General features: G+C 49.5%; 2 protein-coding genes across 2 annotated transcripts in view; both read right to left on the reverse strand.

The window, feature by feature from the left end:
- The window catches only part of LOC307090252 (transforming acidic coiled-coil-containing protein 1-like), a 29,460-nt gene extending 22,704 nt beyond the window's left edge, over positions 1–6,756 (reverse strand). The window contains exon 1 of the mRNA XM_079756828.1: positions 6,492–6,756. Within this exon, the coding sequence (XP_079612954.1) occupies positions 6,492–6,556 (65 nt within the window). The 5' untranslated portion in view covers positions 6,557–6,756. The remainder of the gene's footprint in view (positions 1–6,491) is intronic.
- Positions 6,757–8,562: 1,806 nt separating this feature from the next.
- The window catches only part of LOC307085431 (triacylglycerol hydrolase DDHD2-like), a gene marked incomplete at its 5' end in the record, with an annotated part of 20,359 nt that continues 8,921 nt past the window's right edge, over positions 8,563–20,000 (reverse strand). Inside the window, 6 exon segments of the mRNA XM_079750222.1 lie at positions 8,563–9,967; positions 10,569–10,737; positions 14,113–14,277; positions 15,296–15,398; positions 17,611–17,766; positions 19,973–20,000. The exon segment at positions 19,973–20,000 is cut by the window's right edge and continues 155 nt beyond it. Coding sequence (XP_079606348.1) covers positions 9,886–9,967; positions 10,569–10,737; positions 14,113–14,277; positions 15,296–15,398; positions 17,611–17,766; positions 19,973–20,000 — 703 coding nt within the window. The 3' untranslated portion in view covers positions 8,563–9,885.

Below are 20,000 nucleotides of genomic sequence, written 5' to 3' on the forward strand. Positions count from 1 at the left end.
GACAGGCAAGCAGACAGACAGGCAGGCAGACAGACAGGCAGGCAGATCGACAAACAGACAGACAGACTGGTACCCGTGTACACCTCCCAACCAAACCACAGACTGTATTCTTACACTGACAAGCAAACTAAACTAGTTTGACAGCTCTTTAAGCGGTAATGTCATCATGCAGACCACCGACCTGGGAAACCATCTTAAACCCAGCCCACCCATTACAGGAGGGGGGGGGGGCAGTGAGAGTGGGGTGGGACTGCAGTCCCAGCAGGCCTGTATAGTCTGCTCCTGGGGCGCGGTGACTGCATGCTTGTGGTGTCTTGCAGGTAGCTTGGTCAGACCTGCTGGGGCAGATTCCTGTCGGGGTCGAGAGGGAGATACCGTCGCCCTCTCCAGTACTGAGCGCTGAGACCCCCGCCCACGCCAACGCCCACGACCCCCCTAACCATTGCATGTACACCTCTTCGCTGGTTTCACTGGTTTCACATGCTGAGGTGCTGAGGTACATACATAAACACAACCTGACGGACACTAAAACACACACACACACACACACATACAACCACACACAGACACACACACACACGTTGCACACACATACACACATAAACGTCACACATACACACACACGTCTCACACACACACACACACACGTCACACACACACACACACACACACACACACACACACACACACACACACACACACAGACACGTGTGAGAGGTGGCGTGTGCCATGACGGTGACTGTGGCAGTGTAGGGCAGAGCGAGGAGGAGAATGGAGAAGTGAGAGGCAGCGTTACGTAAGCCCTCCTCCACAGAGCCTGAAATAGCAGCGCTGGTGAGGACCGGCGGGCGGAGAGGATCACAGGAAGTAAACATGAATAGAACATGTGATCAGGGAAGGGGTCCGCACTCTGGGAGACACTGCCTCACTGGGGGGGGGTGTGTGTGTGTGTGTGTGAGTGTATGTGTACATGCCTGTGTCGGGTGTGTGTGTATGTATGTTTCTGCGTGGCTACGTGTGTGTGTGTGTGTGTGTGTGTGTGTGTGTGTGTGTGTGTGTGTGGTTGTATGTGCCTGTGTGACTATGTGTGTTTTTGTGGGTGTGTGTATGCATGCGTGTGAATTTGTTTCTGTGTGACTCTGTGTGTGTTTGTGTGCGTGTGTGTTTCTGCTTGGCTACGTGTGTCTCTGTGTGTGTGTGTGTGTGTGTGTGTGTGTGTGTTTGTTTCTGCGTGACTACCTGTGTGTTTGTGTGTGTGTGTGTTTCTGCTCGGCCACATGGGTCTGTGTGTGTGTGCGTGTTTGTTTCTGCGTGACTATGTGTGTGTTTGTGTGTGTGTGTGTGTGTGTATGTGTGTGTGTGTGTGTGTGTGTGTGTGTGTGTGTGTTGCAGTTAGCACGTCCCTCGTCTCTTCATCATTGATCGCCGTTGAGCAGTGTTGCCATGTGTGGTTGAAGGCTAAGAATAGGATTAGTTTAGCGTGACAAGGGATGAATGGAGAAGTGACAGGGATTCAAACCCGCTGTACACACAAGGAGAGGGAAGTACAGAACAGAAGACCGTGAAGAACTGTGTATATGTAGCAGGAACTACTGAGTAGTACTACTTGAGTACGACCTGATTACAGCAATCTTTTTTCCATCAACATGTCTCACTTGCTGAGAGAAATTGAAGGTCAAACTTGAGGGAAAACCAAATCAGTCACTGGGAGCCATTTTCATCCTCAGTATATAGCAGCTGTTCGGTTTAGCAGTAATTTGAATGTCAACATCATCATCCGTCCTCCCACAGCCCAACCCTAGACCACGTCTCTGCAGTTTTGCGACAAGGCATGCATTCCTGAGAAAGGGCGCCATCTAGTTGCTTTTGCTAGTATCACGTTCAGAAAGCATCAATAGTTAAGCTAACAACTTTGAAAGAGTTATACTGCTGGCACAAAGAGGCGAGGTCAAAACAAAACATGAGTATCAAACAATATGGAACCAGAGAAATGCAGAAAGATGTATATACATATGCATCTTTTATGCATGATGAAATACCACATCAAATCAGGTTTCACCCTGAAACGGGCCACTATTTGTTGGTTTACTGTAATGAATGACTTATATCAAACATTGGATGACTTGAAGTTATGGGTCACTTCATCCTTCATGTCAAGTGCAAACATTTATTTCCTTAAAGGTTAGTCCCTAAGTTTAGACAGGGAAAGGGTGCAGCTGTGACAAAACATTTATTCTTATTTAAAATGGAATGATTTGGCACTTAATGTACGCACTTGTTGTATGTTGCACGTCCTTGCACTTAAAAATAGTACTCAGCATTGTCTAGCATATTATTCTAGCTATCTTTCTTGTATACGGGGAATGGGTTGACCTAGAGATTGTTAGTGCTTGGCACTTGATTCTATGAACATTCTTACTGTACCGACAGCGATATAAATTGTTTGACCTTCTTCTGACAAACATACTTGTTGTAAGTAAATGTAAATTGTAAGTCACTTTGGATAAAAGCATCTGCTAAATTCCCTGAATGTAAATGTAAATGCAAATGTTTGATTGGATACGAAAAGCACACCTGTTTAAATACATCTGTCCATGTATAATGCGACTACAACCGTCTACATTCAATAGTCTCTCGATGTTTAAAACACAAACAAAATGGTGTCCGTTCTGGAGGAGAGCTGGAGAGGGAGGAGGAGATCAACAACCGGTCCGCCTGGGAATAGAGCCAGGCAGAGTGTCAGGTTACAGGATGAACGACATCCACCCTGAGAGCCGGTTAACAGTAGGCCTACGGTAGGACCACAGCCCCACCCTGAGAGCCGGTTAACAGTAGGCCTACGGTAGGACCACAGCCCCACCCTGAGAGCCGGTTAACAGTAGGCCTACGGTAGGACCACAGCCCCACCCTGAGAGCCGGTTAACAGTAGGCCTACGGTAGGACCACAGCCCCACCCTGAGAGCCGGTTAACAGTAGGCCTACGGTAGGACCACAGCCCCACCCTGAGAGCTGGTTAACAGTAGGTCTACGGTAGGACCACAGCCCCACCCTGAGAGCCGGTTAACAGTAGGCCTACGGTAGGACCACAGCCCCAGTCTGAGAGCCGGTTAACAGTAGGCCTACGGTAGGACCACAGCCCCACCCTGAGAGCTGGTTAACAGTAGGCCTACGGTAGGACCACAGCCCCACCCTGAGAGCTGGTTAACAGTAGGCCTACGGTAGGACCACAGCCCCACCCTGAGAGCCGGTTAACAGTAGGCCTACGGTAGGACCACAGCCCCAGTCCGCCTTCAGCGCTCTGACCGAGCCACCGTTACATCACCAGGACACGCAGCCAGCCATGCAGATACAGATACAATAAATATATATATAATAATATATACTGTATATGTAGGCCGCCATGATATAGAGACAGAGACACATGAAGAGACAGGAAGGGAGATGGGAAGAGAAAGAGAGAAACAGAGAGAGAGAGACAGACAGACAGACAGACAGACAGACAGACAGAAAGAGACAGAAAGAGAGACAGACAGACAGACAGACAGACAGACAGACAGACAGACAGACAGATAGACAGAGAGAAAGAGACAGAAAGACAGACAGACAGACAGACAGACAGACTGAGAAAAACACAGAGACAGAGAGCGAGAAAGAGGAAAACCAGGAAACAGATGCATCTCCTAAAAGGCTTTGATGCCAGGTTACAGAACCTTTTACTTCCTGGCATGGCGACCGGCTGAATGCGTGTTCAACCCGGCGGCCCGATGAGACTCGCTAGGCCAGCCTAACCCCTCGGCGTAGAGACGAGAGCTGGACGTCATCTCTAGTCCGTTAGAACTCCCTCAGCCGCGCTCACACAGTGGGCTGTGAGTGACAGGAGGGGGCGGGCCAGGCTGGGCAGAGAGCTGCAGGACGGACACTAACCCAGCTATTGTCCGGGACACAAAAGGGCCAGAGTCCCCATAAAACGGTGGGTGTACAGCTGTGTGTTGAAAGCAGGGTGGAAAACCCCTCTCTCCCCCCTCCCTGCCTCCCCCTCCCTCTCTCCTGTTCTTCAGCTCCACAGTGTTTTGATTCATGGTCTTCTGAGCTCACGTATGAGCTCATCACGGATCATCTCGGCCCTCTCTCTGTTTCACTGTGATGGTGTGGGACTCAGCGTTATCAGGCTTATTCATGAAAAACATCACTGTGAGTGTTTCCAGGAATGCTTTTAACTGAAGCGGGGGCTCCACTGAAGAACTTCTTGTGGCGTGTATTGAGCGGACCCACGGTTACACACGCAGCCACAAGCTCACTACTTTAAACCCTAGAAACCAGTTAGAACCAGGTTCTAGGTTCTAGGTTCAGGGGATTGGGGTGTCTAATGATGACTGTCTGCTCCACTTTTAAAAATAGAGACCATGATTGGAAGTAAACGGTCACCTATAAATAGATCACAGAGCACCCAGGCCCACTCCACCAATCAGGTTAATCACGTTTCAAATCAAACTTCATATATAATATAAACAGATCCGCATGACCAAGGCCAAACCCGGGTGCTTTGGACTACACAAACAGGACCCTATTTTTATGTTACTATATTGCATTCAATTTCCTATCCATCAATTTTCTATCTATCTAACTGTCTGTATATCTATGTATCTATCTATCTATCAATCTGTCTGTCTGTCTGTCCATAGTCTGCATATCTATCTATCTATCTGTCTATCTATCTACATCTATCTCTATATATATCCATCTATCTACCCCAAGCCCCCTATTTCCCTCCCTGGGTGTCTGAATGGTATCTAGGGGGTAAAGCCTCTCTTTGAGACCAACAGGGTGTACCAGCACATCAGAGAGCTCTCTGCAGGGAATGGTCTCTGTCTGATCATGTGATCAATCAACACGGCGCCATCGCCCTCTGATCCTCTCATCTCTCCTAGCTGCCGAGCATCCCCAGTCCACATGTCTCCCCATGAGTACCACAACACAACACACACACACACACACACACACACACACACACACACACACACACACATAGCAACATCTGGCTCACACACACACACACACATATATCATCCAAACATCAACACCACTCCTCGACACAAGATAATGCTAGAGATTAGCAGCAACTTCTAGACATCTTAATAGAGAGAGAGAGAGAGAGAGAGAGAGAGAGAGAGAAGAGAGGAGGAGAGAGAGAAGGGGAGAGAGAGAGCGAGAGAGAACAATACAGAACAAATCTAAGAACAATACAGTGATAATAATAATAAAGATTCCTACTATATTGCAACACGTGTGTATCTGACAGAAGTGGGGCATAACTTGCTTAAAAAATGATTCATACAAAACAAACCACCAACTTTAGATAGATGAACAATATGTAAAGAACTACACAAATAAATGAACCCATGAACAGGATAGCGTGTCCTACTCTGGGTGTGGGAGGGTCGGAGCCACACTGCGATCCATAGACACAGAGACACGGTGTCCCAGAGCGAGTATCAGTTCCATTCATACGGAAGAGTCCGTCCCGCTGCTGTCCGTCACACAGATCAATGAGCTCAGAGTAATGCTCACCAGCACCTCCACGCTTCCCCCTCACTTAGCAACCTCGTCGCTAACAACATGAGCATCCTTATCGTAGCGGTCCCTCCCTGCGTTTACGACTCTCTCACTGCCAGCCGTGTGCGCGGCCCTGACCTCCGGCCCTGGGGATTTGAAGAGCTGAACCTTTATTCAGATAACACACACAACGTATAGCGGTGACCGGGCACTGGATGGCTGGAGCAAAGTCCTGTGGAAGTCAGTTGGAGAGCAAAGACGTATACATCAGCCCAACCACGCTCCCTCCTCCTCCTCCTCCTCCTCCTCCTCCTCACCCTCCTCCATCATCTCCATTTACAATTAGGGCATTTAGCAGACGCTTTTATCCATGGCAACTTACAACGGTTAATACACACATCGACACACCGACGGCAGTGTCAACCATGCAGGGCGACAGCCGGCTCATTGGGAGCAGTCAGGGTGAGGCGTCTCGCTCAGGGACACCTCAACGCTCAGCTAGGAGGAGCCGGGGATCGAACTAGCACCCTTCCGGTTACAAGCCAATTGGCTCTACCTCCTGGGCTCAGTCGACCTGAATCCATCTCACAGGTGATACCACAGAGCAAGGGACAGGAGACATCATGGCTCAAAGCTGAGCCGATGTCTCCAGCTTCAGCCAAACCTCAGACGGCTCCAGGCTTACCTTCATACCTGGGTTCTGTTTGTTGACATAGCACAATTCATAGACACTTGTTCTCTTGCTCTCTCACACACAGACACACACACACACACACACACACACACACACACACACACACACACACACAGAAAACCCACAAACACACACACGCACACAGAGACACACACAGACGCGTTTGCACACACCCACATACTGTACACACACAAACACACACACACCCAGAAGACAGTCAACAGTAGGCGAGCTGCAGGCTTACATGCTGCCTCTCTTGCGTGGAGATCTCTTGGAGTTCTTCCTGTGTTGGCTGATGGAGCCCCCCATGGTGTTCCGTCCCCCCCGTCTCCCTCTCTCTCTCCAGCGCTGTGTCCTCTCCCAGGCTCCGTGCAGGATGGAAGTCCCCGCTCACTCACAAGTCAGCACTGTGCTGCGCGACCCATCTGACCTTATATCCTCTGATCCAGTAGGGCTCTCACACACACTGGGAAGACTTTCACTCTATAGTTGGCCTCTCTCTCTCTCTCTCTCTCTCTCTCTCTCTCTCTCTGATGCTTGACTACAATCTGAAGAGGGTTGAGTGCCACTGATCAACCACTCTGCAAAGTCCCGCCTCCCTCCCTCCCTCCCTCCCTCCCTCCCTCTCTCTCTCTCCCTGTCTCTCTCTCTCTCTCTCCCTCTCACTCTCTCCCTCTCTCTCTCTCTCCCTCCCTCTCTCTCTCTCTCTCCCCCGCTCCCTCTCTCTCTCCCTCTCCCTCTCCCCCTCTCTCTCTCTCTCCCTCTCTCTCTCTCTCTCTCTCCCTCCCTCCCTCTCTCTCTCTCTCTCTCTCTCTCTCTCTCTCTCTCTCTCTCCCTCTCTCTCTCTCTTTCCCTCTCTCTCTTTCCCTCTCTCTCTCTCTCTCCCTCCCCCCCATCTCTCTCTCTCTCTCTCTCTCTCTCTCTCGCTCTCTCACTCAAAACACCAGCCCCACCCCACACACACCCCCACACACACACACCCACACACCCACTCTCCAGGCAGTCCCTGGTTACACAAAGCATATTTCATTCACTTGTATGGCATTAAGACATGGAGACCGCCTCAAAGGAGTGAGAGAGAAAGAGAGAGCTTTAGAGAGGGCAGTAAGTGCTGGGCTGTTCCGGTGGTGGTGTGGGGGAGGGTGGGGGGTGGGGGGGTGGAGGTAGGGAGATGGACAGGGAGTGCCAGAGAAGATGTGTGTAGCATTCCACAGTGACACACTGGCCTCTACTGTTGATAATCTGATGGTGGGTGGATGATGGCTAGCAGGAGGAGGAGGAGCAGAGACCTCGACCTCTACTCGGGAGGGGTGGGGCCTACAGGCTCCACCCCTCCACCGCTACTCGGGAGGGGTGGGGCCTACAGGCTCCACCCCGCTGGGTTAGCGTGACTCACCGGAGATCCGCAAACCGCCGGTTACAATAGCGTTGTCTTACCACAGCCGGCCTAATGGTTTAATTTAATAGTATAAATCAAATGTATTCAAGCTAATCAAAAAATGAATCATAAATCAATATATGTTTTAGTTTTGTTGGTCTTCTTTAATCATTTGTTTACACCTGAAGTTTAGATTTGCATAATTTAATTATCTCTAGGCCGACCTAACAACATTTAGCAAGAAATTAGGAAGTAGTCCTCATATGGCGATCCGAGCATCAACAACCTGTTTGTTTTGATCGAGTATCCTGCAGACTAAAGATCTTACAGTTTCTCTAATGCAATGTTTCACTTGAAATGAAGCACATGGATGTCACAAGACCCCATCCACGAAACCTTTCATCCACATGACATGAGGCTGGACGGTCGACCATCTGCGAGGCGAGCCTACATGGATTCATTTGATGTTTACTGTAGAGTTTTATCCCATAACGTACTTTCATCGAGCCCACATTTATATTCCGCTTCACGTGACATAAATGTCTTTTAAATAGAAAGCGACAGAGCGGGCTTCCTTGAAATCACACTTATAATAGTGTTTGCTGAATAAAGATTAATTAAAGACCTACCGCATTGTTTAGTCTGCAGCCAGGTATGACGAGCGATCAATCAAATGTACCTTATCCGAGTTATACTGGTTCTTATACTGGTTTATCAGACTTCAGCAGCGGCTCCTATAACAACACAGTCGTGCACCACTGCTGATGGCTTCACTAGTTAATACTGTCGAGTTAAAACGTCAAAGGAGGGCGAGGGAATCAGGCCAACGTCAATACAGTCCAATACAATAAAGTTTGAATAGGCCAAAATATTATTTTTAAATAACAGTCAAACAAGAACAGGTTTTATTTAGTGTAGGCGGACACCAGAAGACAGAGGTACGTTTTCTTTTATTATTGCAAGCATAGTCCTTCAAATTAGTTTCCTCACTGGAAAATAACACAACTGGCATGATAGTTCAAATTGATAACTAGGAAGTTGGTTGTACCAAGTCTGCCCTTCATGCAGACATAATACACCGATGTGTTGAACGTTGCACTGAGAGGAGAGAGCATGCAGAGTGATGACAGCACAGTTGGGTCCCTTTAAACCAATGGCCGGGGCCGACATTGAGTCCTAATAACTGCAATTAAAGAAAATAGCATTGTTCAAATATTAAATAGCCACCGATCAAATGAAACAAAAACATAAAGGTGCCCTTGTCGAAATTGTGCGTTGTGACCAATCGATTTTGGTCTTCTGACACACTGGTACGTGTGCTTTATAAACGAGCGCTCCCCCTAGTGGTCGGAAGCGGTACTCTTGAAATGTCATTTCTTATTAAATTCATGACTATTAGCCCATTTTTATTCATATAAATATTGATTCACTGCATGACCTCAATGTCCACTTCAGTTATATTTATATCTTGGTATTCTAGCCCTGTGCTAAAATGTTATACAAAAACCTGTCATTTGGTTCATTTACAGAGTTAGCTCAAGTTGCCTGTAATTAATATATTCTATTATACTATAACTTTGCACTAGTAGCATCTAGGGAGCAGCAGCCTCGAGTATATACTAAATTATATAAAGTAAACTATTAAAACTGAAACCTGGAGTTCCCACGACAACCGGAAGCATTTAGGATCCTGACAAACCAAGGGGTTCCAGGTCGTGGTTCCCTGACCCCCTCAACCCTCCCTAACCCTAAACCAGTCCAGACCAGAAGCTCCTCTGGTCAACACAAATATTCTTGAGTGAAATGTTGACTTTTCATCGTTATAAGCAGAGCTGCCCCAGGTACACACATGCTAGTAACCAGGCCTGAAAGTAAAGCAGTACGTTTGGAGTACAGAAGTGCATATAAAAGTGCAAAGTTGAAAACAAAACGTCTAAAGGGATGAGTGAAGGCAGAGTGAGAGGCGGTGATTAGAAACCCCTGGAAGACGCCGGGATCTGTGGCCCCGCTAGAAGACGCAGGGTCTCCACAGTCCGGCCCCTGCTGGTCACCATGTGACCCTCTCCCCCTGGCCAATGGGACGCTCTGGACCGAGGTCACGCGACTGCAGCCGTCCATTCCTGTTGAGCCAGCAGGGGGCGTCATGTGACTCCCGGGAAGAGCGGGAACGAGGCGTTCCTCATGAGCAGAGAGATCTTTGGCTGAGGATCTCAAACCGCTATGCAAATCCCGTTAAGCCCCCCCCCCCCCGAGGGCGGAGTCACTGCTGTGGCTGCTCACAGGACACGCCCAGCTGGTCATAGATCTCTCTGAGCAGAAGGAGGGCCGTGTCTTCAGACTCCCTGACAGACAGACAGACAGACAGACAGACAGACAGACAGAGAGACAAGAGGCCGTTAGACATTCACAATCACAAATAAAAGTCAAGGAACAACTGAGCCAGGCAGTCAACCAGGTTGCCCTGGACCAGGTGCCAGGTACCTCGGGACCAGGTACCTCCAGACGAGGTACCTCCGGACCAGGTACCTCCGGACCAGGTACCTCCGGACCAGGTGCCAGGTACCTCCGGACCAGGTACCTCCAGACGAGGTACCTCCGGACCAGGTGCCAGGTACCTCCGGACCAGGTACCTGGTACCAGGTACCTCCGGACCAGGTACCCCCGGACCAGGTGCCAGGTACCTCCGGACCAGATACCTGGTACCAGGTACCTCCGGACCAGGTGCCAGGTACCCCCGGACCAGGAACCCTATCAGTGTTGGTAATGTACCTCACTTCGTCTGCATCCAAACCCACCAATCCCAGCCAAGCCGTTTGCAGTGTGTTCCCATTCAAACCAGTTACCATACATTGATTACTGGGGACACACGGCCCCCTGGCGATTTGATACTAGTGTTCCCTTCACCCTCTATCCCATAATGCGCCCCCCCAGCGGCAGACTCACCAGTAGCACAGGTGGGACTGGATGGCGAACAGGTACTCGTTGAAGCTCTCGATGGGCTTCTCCTGCAGGACGTAGTCGATCCTCCGACCCCCGTTCAGCGAGCCCACCTGTACCTCCCGCAGGGGGGGCTCCTCGGCCGAGGTGGAGGCCTCCGCCTCCTCGTACGAGGCTGGGGAGAGGAGCACGGGGTTCAGGGAGGGGGGCATGAGGCTTTAGGGAGGGGGTATGAGGCTTTAGGGAGGGGGGCACGAGGCCTGCCTGGCATTGAGGGCATTTAGCAGACGCTTACAATCTGAGTGACTTACATTAAGTACATTTTTCAGAAGAAAGAGAAACAACGATATATCTCTGTGGGTACAGTAAGGATGTTCGTAGGACCAAGTGCCAAGCACTGACCATCACTAGGTTAACCCATTCCCCGTAAACAACAAAGATAGCTGGGATAAGAGGCCACTCCATGCTAGGTACTATTGTTAAGTGCCAGGACGTACATCATACAATAAGTGCGTACATTTAGTGCCAGGACGTACAACATACAGTCAGTGCATAAGAGGGGTGTGGGGTGAGGGGGGAGGCTTTGCAGTCGAGGTGTCGTCTCGCTGGATGCCAGCAGCAGGGCTCAGAGTGACACATCTACAAGGTAAATGTCAGACTAGTCGAATCTCGTTGAGTGAAGTTTGGAGTTATAGACGCATGCATCACAGGATTACAAACAGCCATTATTAACCCCACTGCCAGCAGCTTATTCTAAATGAATTATCTTTGAGATTGAACTTATTTATTTAGAATTGGCGGTTGACAAATCAGATGATATTCATCAAAACATCGGTGACACCGGCTACAGCGAACTCAGTGCCATAAAGCATGTTTTCAGAATGAGTCACGATCGCTGCGCAATGACTGGCTGAATGTCTGGCTAATATTCAAAACATCTGAAAGGTTAAACAGCCTGTGTTTGCATATCTCTAAAGAGGTCACTACTAGTTGCGACATCAATGCCTTTCTCATATGTCATTTCAGCGCACATGTAGGAACACGTCTGCAGCCTAACGAGCAGCCCTAGAGCCTGGAGCTCTGCTGCCATCAGACCTGTTCCGCGGACCTGTTCGCAACACCACGTGCACTACACACAGGTTCCACAGGAACCGCCTCCACGCCACTGTGGCATTAACTCAGAACCTTTCACCGGCCCGTCAAACGGGCGATCACAGAGAGAGCGATGAGTGAAAGCGGTGAGCGGACGCCAGCGCTCCCCATCATCAGTTCTGTTTATAAATCAGACGCAGAACACAGAGAGTGGAGCTCCTCCTGCCATCGACCCTGACGCTGCGCGTTCTGTAAGCAGGCGTGGAGGGATGGGTGAGTTGACCCGGCGAGCAGCCATTCCATTCGAGTTAGTCGTGTTTTGTTTATTCTGGATAATGACACTGACCGCACCATTTCCTGTTTATATCTCCAACGTAAACAAGGAAACCGGGCAGATACAGAATCATTGGAATCATCAGAATTATGACAGAAGGCCGATATCCTTTAATTGGAGTGCAGTATGACAGGTTGCAGGCCTACAAGTCCTTTTAAGCATGAGTGACATGTACCATGGAAATGGCTGTGCGTATAAAATGGCCATACAACCCATGCTACTATAGCGTAGCATCAGGGACATACCTCATGCTACTATAGCGTAGCATTAGGGACATACTTCATGCTACTATAGCGTAGCATAGCTCAGGTTGATGTAGCGTAGGATCAGGGTTATACCTCATACTGATGTAGCATCAGAGAGACGTAGCCCAGGCTGATGTAGCGTAGCATCAGGGTTATACCTCATACTGATGTAGCATCAGGGAGACGTAGCTCAGGCTGATGTAGCGTAGCATCAGGGTTATATCTCAGGCTGATGTAGCATTATGAGAATGAGCCACTTGAAGCAGGCCAAGTTGTCCCCCCGGCTTACCTTGGAAGTAATGCATGTGGAGGGCCCGGGGCCACTCCAGTATCTTACTCCACAAATCAAGCCTTGTCTCGTCCCCTCTGGAGGGGGCTGAAGCCGGGGTCAAGGTAAGCGTTGATGGGCGGGAGAGGAAACACGTTCAAAGGACGGGATTGTGAGTAGACCGAATGCCGCCGCACACACACACACACACACACTAACACACCTCGGAACACGCACAAACACACACACACACACACACACACAGACACACACACTGACGCTCCTCGGAACGTTCACACACACATACACACACACACACACACACACACACACACACACAAACACACACACACACACAGACACTGACGCTCCTCGGAACGTGCACACAAACACACACACACACACACACACACACACACAGACAGATAGACACACACTGAGGCGCCTCGGAACACAGGCAGGTTGAAGCGTAAGGCCTTCTTACACTGCCAGGTGGCTTGGCACGCCCGGCAATTTCACTGCCTTGCCTGTGTTAAACCGATGGGTTAAATCCCCCGTCGTCACGCAGCTGGCTGTCTTGGTTCACTGGAGAGGGCGGGGCTGACCACGGACAGTAGATAATTTTTGTACAACAAATGTCTGGTTTTTTATGATTCAAGAGATTTGTATGCAAGAATGAATCTGAGTGTAAACTACAAACGCGAGTGCAAAAACGCCAACATATTCTTGATTTTTACAGACTTGTTTTTTTATCCCAACAAAAGCCTCGTAAGGAAAGTTCCTCTGCGTCTTTCTCATAGATCGCACTATCTCTTCCCATCTTCGTTTAATGTGCTTGCATCACCTTCTCTCCAAGTTCGTGGATTTCACTGTCTTATCTGGTTATCACTGGTTATCACTTGCTTGCTACATCCTATATAATCCAGATAGCCCAACAGACACACACACGGCATTTAGTAGGTACAATAGTAGGCTATACAATAAAGTATTGCGTTAGACTTCAATAGAATGAACACATGCCCTTCAGTTAGAACTACTCATGTTGATATCGCTGCGTTGTCTCTGTGTAGACAATGCAGTAACACCTCCCCCCCCCCCCCCCCCCTTGGAACCGCGGAGAGTCTGATTGAATTTACATCAGAATGAAACCGCCAATGTGTGTAGGGTCCGGGAGGGTATATTTGGGTGCAAGCTCAAGCCGGCGATGTACTTCGGGCAGCGTAAACGCGCGGACCATGGCGGGTAAAAGGCGTGCATAAGACGGGCATATTTGGCAGAGTAAAAACGTCTAGACACACACACACACACACACAAGAATACGGACAGACAGACAGACAGGGGACAGATGGACAGACACACAGAGACAGACAGGGGGACAGCCAGACAGGGGGACAGCCAGACAGACAGACAGACAGACAGACAGACAGACAGACAGACAGACAGACAGACAGACAGACAGAGGGATAGGGGGACAGACAGACGGACAGACAGACACACAGGGGGATAGGGGGACAGACAGGGGGATAGGGGGACAGATAGACGGACAGACACACAGGGACAGACAGGGGGACAGCCAGACAGCCAGACAGACAGACGGAGGAGTTGTGGTACCGGGGGTCTCCTGCGCCTCCTTCTCCGGGGCGGCCCCCCCCTCCTCGGCGGGGGGCAGGAGGGCTGCCACGCTGGGCCGGGAGAAGGAGTGCCAGGCGGTCCTCAGCGAGCCCAGCACGTTGTTCCTCAGGTCGGCGCTCATACGGGTCAGACTCTCCTTCAGCTCTGAGCGGGACACACACAGGTAGGCTGTCACCATCAACACCACTGGACCCAGGGCGCTGGTTCACTCACACAACCACAGCCAAACCAGTGTTCCCATAGGCCAGGCATCAACGGACAGAAAGACCAGGGAGGACAGTCATTTGAATGGTAAGAGTAGCATATCTTTGGTTATTATTTCCCCTTTTCTCCCAAGTTGTTGTCACTATAATCAGCCTGTACCACTGTGAACAGACTCCCAACACCAGGGGGCGATCACAAGGTTTTGGCTTCACTTCAAGGGAGCTGTAATGTTATCCGTCAATGGCAAGCAAAAATGTCCCCCTGACAGCCTGGAGCCAGAGCCGGCGGGATGAACCCCAGCTTTAATCTAGAGCGGGGGACGAACCCCACCTATCACGTCAGGCCTCTCTTATGCCAAACCTGCTCGCATCATTTCAACCCTACCAGTTAGATTCAGATTCAAACGTTTCAAACTACTTTTATTTATTTATAAAAAAAATTGTATTTTTATCTATAATGATTATTCAATTTTTATTTCTAAAGATTATTCAATTTCTATAAAAAAAAATGTATATGTCCTAATAAAAAATATTATATTTTTAGAAATTATATATTTAAAATAAATATAATATCATAAATAATACATAATTCTAATCATTATTTATGTGTATTATTTCTCCCTAACTTTTTCTGAGTTCCATCTTATTCTGGGGGCCCGCTGGGGTCCGGGGCCTGGGGGCCCGGGGGGGCTGGTGTGGGCCGAGGGCCCCCAGACGGGCCCTGGCGGAGGAACTCACCTTGCTGCGGAGCCCGGGGACACTTTGGCCACAAACCAGACATTTTGTCCGTACCAACACCCATTTCTCCACATAAATATTGTGTAATACCGAGGGCCTGAGGGGCCAGTGCTGCCCAGCCAGGGGCCCCCCCACTGGGGGTCCCCACTGTGGGTCCTCTCATGGGCTCTACCGACGAGGGCACACACACACACACACACACACACACACACACAACCCACCCAGGTGCATCCTCTTGCGCCCCTTGTGGTGGGGGATGAGCATGGGCTCCAGGTCGTCGTCCGGGAGGATCATGGGCTCGATGCGGTACGCCACCGGGTCGTACTGCAGGGGGCACAGGGGGGACACGCTGGGGTCAAACGCCCGTCTCCAACGGACTCATCACGGAGTCATCACAGACTCATGTCAGACTCATGTCAGACTCATGTCAGACTCATCACGGACTCATCACAGACTCCTCACGGACACATCACAGACTCAACACAGACTCATCACGGACTCATCACAGACTCATCACAGACTCATCACGGACTCATCACGGACTCATCACGGACTCATCACAGACTCCTCACGGACTCAACACAGACTCATCACGGACTCATCACGGACTCATGTCAGACTCATGTCAGACTCATGTCAGACTCATCACGGACTCATCACGGACTCATGTCAGACTCATGTCAGACTCATGTCAGACTCATGTCAGACTCATCACGGACTCATGTCAGACTCATGTCAGACTCATGTCAGACTCATCACGGACTCATCACAGACTCAACACAGACTCATGTCAGACTCATCACGGACTCACCACGGATTCATCACAGGCTCATCAGACTCATGTCAGACTCATGTCAGACTCATCACAGACTCATGTCAGACTCATCACAGACTCATCACAGACTCATGTCAGACTCATCAGACTCATGTCAGACTCATGTCAGACTCATGTCAGACTCATCACAGACTCATGTCAGACTCATCAGACTCATCACAGACTCATCACAGACTCATCAAAGACTCATCACAGACTCATCACGGACTCATCACGGACTCATCACGGACTCATCACGGACTCATCACAGACTCATCACGGACTCAACACGGACTCATCACGGACTCAACACGGACTCATCACAGTCTCATCACGGGACTCACAAAGCACTCTGATTGTTGCCGTTTGCAGACTCATGGAGCTCTATGATATCTACATAATTGAATATAATATAATATACAATATCACAGCCAAAGGCTGTGTGCGCAATGGATGATATTATGAACCCTAAACGATGGCGTTGGGTTAACCGATATCTCTGGAATTTAGTTAATTAAAGAATCAAAATGGTGGTAATCTTGGCCATGGTTGAGAATAAATTGGCAGAAAGAAACGTTAGCGCACAAGCCAACGTTCCTCCTCCTCCAATATTCTTCAAAACACTTGCGCAAGTGTTTTGAAGTTTGCGAGCACGCATGTAGAATATTCGCTTCGATTTGGGTGTGAATGCACAGTAAGATAAGACATGTACTTGACTAGAAAGGGAAAATGCGGTGAATTTTCTCGCCCTAGTGACTAGAGAGAGAGAGAGTCTATCAAATATCTCTATGATATAATTGAATTAAAAAACATTTTGTCCCATGCAGTGTTGGGATCGTTACTTTAAAAAAGTAATTAGTTATAGTTACTCACTACTTGTTCCAAAAAGTAACTGAGTTAGTAACTGAATTACTCTATAATAAAAGTAACTAGTTACTAGGGAAAGTAACTATTTGCGTTACTTTAAAAAAAGTTGCTATATGTCAAAGAATTTGGATTTTTCTGAGCAGTTTTCACTTCAGTCCTTAATGTGTTAAATGGTTGAACTCCCCATTCAAGGCCCTGATATACTTCCAACTGAATTTTTTTTGCAGCCTTTTTGCAAAGGCTGTGGAACATCTGCTGAATACTACAGAAAATGCCAACTTTTCATTGGATTGCTCCGGACTCGCCATTTCTGCTGCTTCATCGAATCAGTTTGGTGTGTGCGTGTGTGTGTGTGTGTGTGTGTGTGTGTGTGTGTGTGTGTGTGTGTGTGTGTGTGTGTGTGTGTGTGTGTGTGTGTGTGTGTGTGTGTGTGTGTGTGTGTGTGGCGCGCGTGTCCTGGCTTGTGTGTAAAAACCCTAGCTCCGATTGGCTACCATGAAACATGACTCTGCCTTAGCCAATCATAATCGCTTATCTCGTTGTTGACCAACCCGGTCTCCTCACTAGCAGTTTGTGTTTGGAGCCAGGGGTGCGTTCGGATTACGCAGTTTATTTAATCAATTCATATTAACGCACCGCATTTAACGTACGGTAACGGCGTTGTAGCGACGGAAACAGTAATTAGTTCGATTACCCCGTTACTGATAAAATAACGGCGTTACCTAACGCCGTTATTTTAAAGCGTTATTACAAACACTGGTCCCGTGTCCCCCGTGGTCTGATGACCTCCTGTCCCCTCGGCCCCCCGGTGATGGGGCCACTGAGCCGGTGCCCCCCCCCCCCCACGGTGCTCACCGGGTGGTAGATGTTGTAGAAGCTCTTGCAGGTGGGGAAGGTGTAGTTGGGGTCGATGCGCTTGAGCCCGCGCACCGTCAGGAACATCCCGATGGGGGAGCCGAAGGCGAAGAAGGACTGGGGCCGGAACACGAGCTGGGGGTAGTTGATGGACACCTGGGGGGGGAGAGGGGGAGAGGGGGGGAGAGAGAGAGGGGGAGGGTCACTGACAGAGCAGGGTGATGGATTCCCTCTGACAGATACACATTTAATCTACACGTTATTCTACCTGGGGGAGACAAAGCAAGCATTCATCCATCCACCTCTCCATCTATCTGTCTGTCTGTCTATTCATCCATCCATATATCACTATCTGTCTATCTGTCTGTTCATCCATCCACCTCTCTATCTGTCTGTCTGTCTATTCATCCATCCACCTCTCTATCTGTCTGTCCGTCTATTCATCCATCCACCTATCTATTTATCTATCTATCTATCTATCTATCTGTCTCTGGGGGAGACAAAGCAAGCATTCATCCATCCACCTCTCCATCTATCTGTCTGTCGATTCATCCATCCATATATCGCTATCTGTCTATCTGTCTGTTCATCCATCCACCTCTCTATCTGTCTGTCTGTCTATTCATCCATTCACCTCTCTATCTATCCGTCTGTCTATTCATCCATCCATATATCTCAATCTGTCTATCTATTCATCCATCTATCTCTGATCATCCACTCATCTAACGATCAGGTTCTTGGAGGGCGGGGGGGCGTGAGCACATATCAGATCCATGCAGTCAGAGAGGGATGCACAGACGGTGGTGGAGAGATGAGATGGACCAGGCACCGGAGCCCAGAGGGGGTGGGGGGGAGGGCAGCTGGGAGGGGGGTAGTGGGTGTCACTCGAGCTGCAGGAGACGAGATGAATGAAACACTGGGACTGGAGCAAGGGAACGATGTCCCCGTCCATCCCCATACACTGGAGAATAGTGATGGGGGCAGATGCTAGCCTCCACTAGCATGGAACTAGCATTTGTAGTTCTCTTTCTGGCCAGTTTAAGTTGACGAGTTTAACAGGGAACCGCCACACTCTGTCATTTACGTCCTTTCTTTCAGAATCGGTCGGACCCCCGGACGTCAACGGTCCAAACCGTTCCGTAATTCATCCTCGGAAACCCGAGTTATTGTTTCAGATCGCGATTCTTTCACAATGCTCATAACGAGGCGTATATATCGCTCGCTTATAACCAGGCGTGAGGGTTCCCCTTTAAGGACAAACTTAAGAGGAGGTGTGGTGGAATGAGAGAGAGATCACCAAGGAAGGACACTGGGAGATATGAGAGGTTCGCTGGCTGGGACAGACCTGTCCCATGGCTATGCTTCCATTGTTCTGTCCAGGCAAGCAGCGGGGGGGGGGGGGGGGGGGGGGGAGAGAAGCAGGAAGGTGACACAACATCGCTTTCAAGACTGTAGCCACGGTTACCTCCAGGTGCACAAGCTAGCATGGAGGGACAGTTTGACAGCACGGAGGGCCCACCTGAGTGTGTGTGTGTGTGTGAGAGGGTTACCTGTGTGTGAGGGTTACCTGTGTGTACCTGTGTGTGAGGGTTACCTGTGTGTACCTGTGTTTGAGGGTTACCTGTGTGTGAGGGTTACCTGTGTGTACCTGTGTGAGGGTTACCTGTGTGTGAGGGTTACCTGTGTGTACCTATGTGTGAGGGTTACCTGTGTGTATCTGTGTGAGGGTTACCTGTGTGTGAGGGTTACCTGTGTGTACCTGTGTGAGGGTTACCTGTGTGTACCTGTGTGTGAGGGTTACCTGTGTGTACCTGTGTGTGAGGGTTACCTGTGTGTGAGGGTTAACTGTGTGTGAGGGTTACCTGTGTGTACCTGTGTGTGAGGGTTACCTGTGTGTGAGGGTTACCTGTGTGTGAGGGTTACCTGTGTGTACCTGTGTGTGAGGGTTACCTGTGTGTGAGGGTTACCTGTGTGTACCTGTGTGAGGGTTACCTGTGTGTACCTGTGTGTGAGGGTTACCTGTGTGTACCTGTGTGTGAGGGTTACCTGTGTGTGAGGGTTAACTGTGTGTGAGGGTTACCTGTGTGTACCTGTGTGTGAGGGTTACCTGTGTGTGAGGGTTACCTGTGTGTGAGGGTTACCTGTGTGTACCTGTGTGTGAGGGTTACCTGTGTGTGAGGGTTACCTGTGTGTACCTGTGTGAGGGTTACCTGTGTGTACCTGTGTGTGAGGGTTACCTGTGTGTACCTGTGTGTGAGGGTTACCTGTGTGTGAGGGTTACCTGTGTGTACCTGTGTGTGAGGGTTACCTGTGTGTACCTGTGTGTGAGGGTTACCTGTGTGTACCTGGGTGTGAGGGTTACCTGTCCGATGCCCACGTTGAAGTACTCG

This window comes from Pollachius pollachius (assembly GCF_949987615.1).
Source record: "Pollachius pollachius genome assembly, chromosome: 1".
NCBI lineage: Eukaryota > Metazoa > Chordata > Actinopteri > Gadiformes > Gadidae > Pollachius > Pollachius pollachius.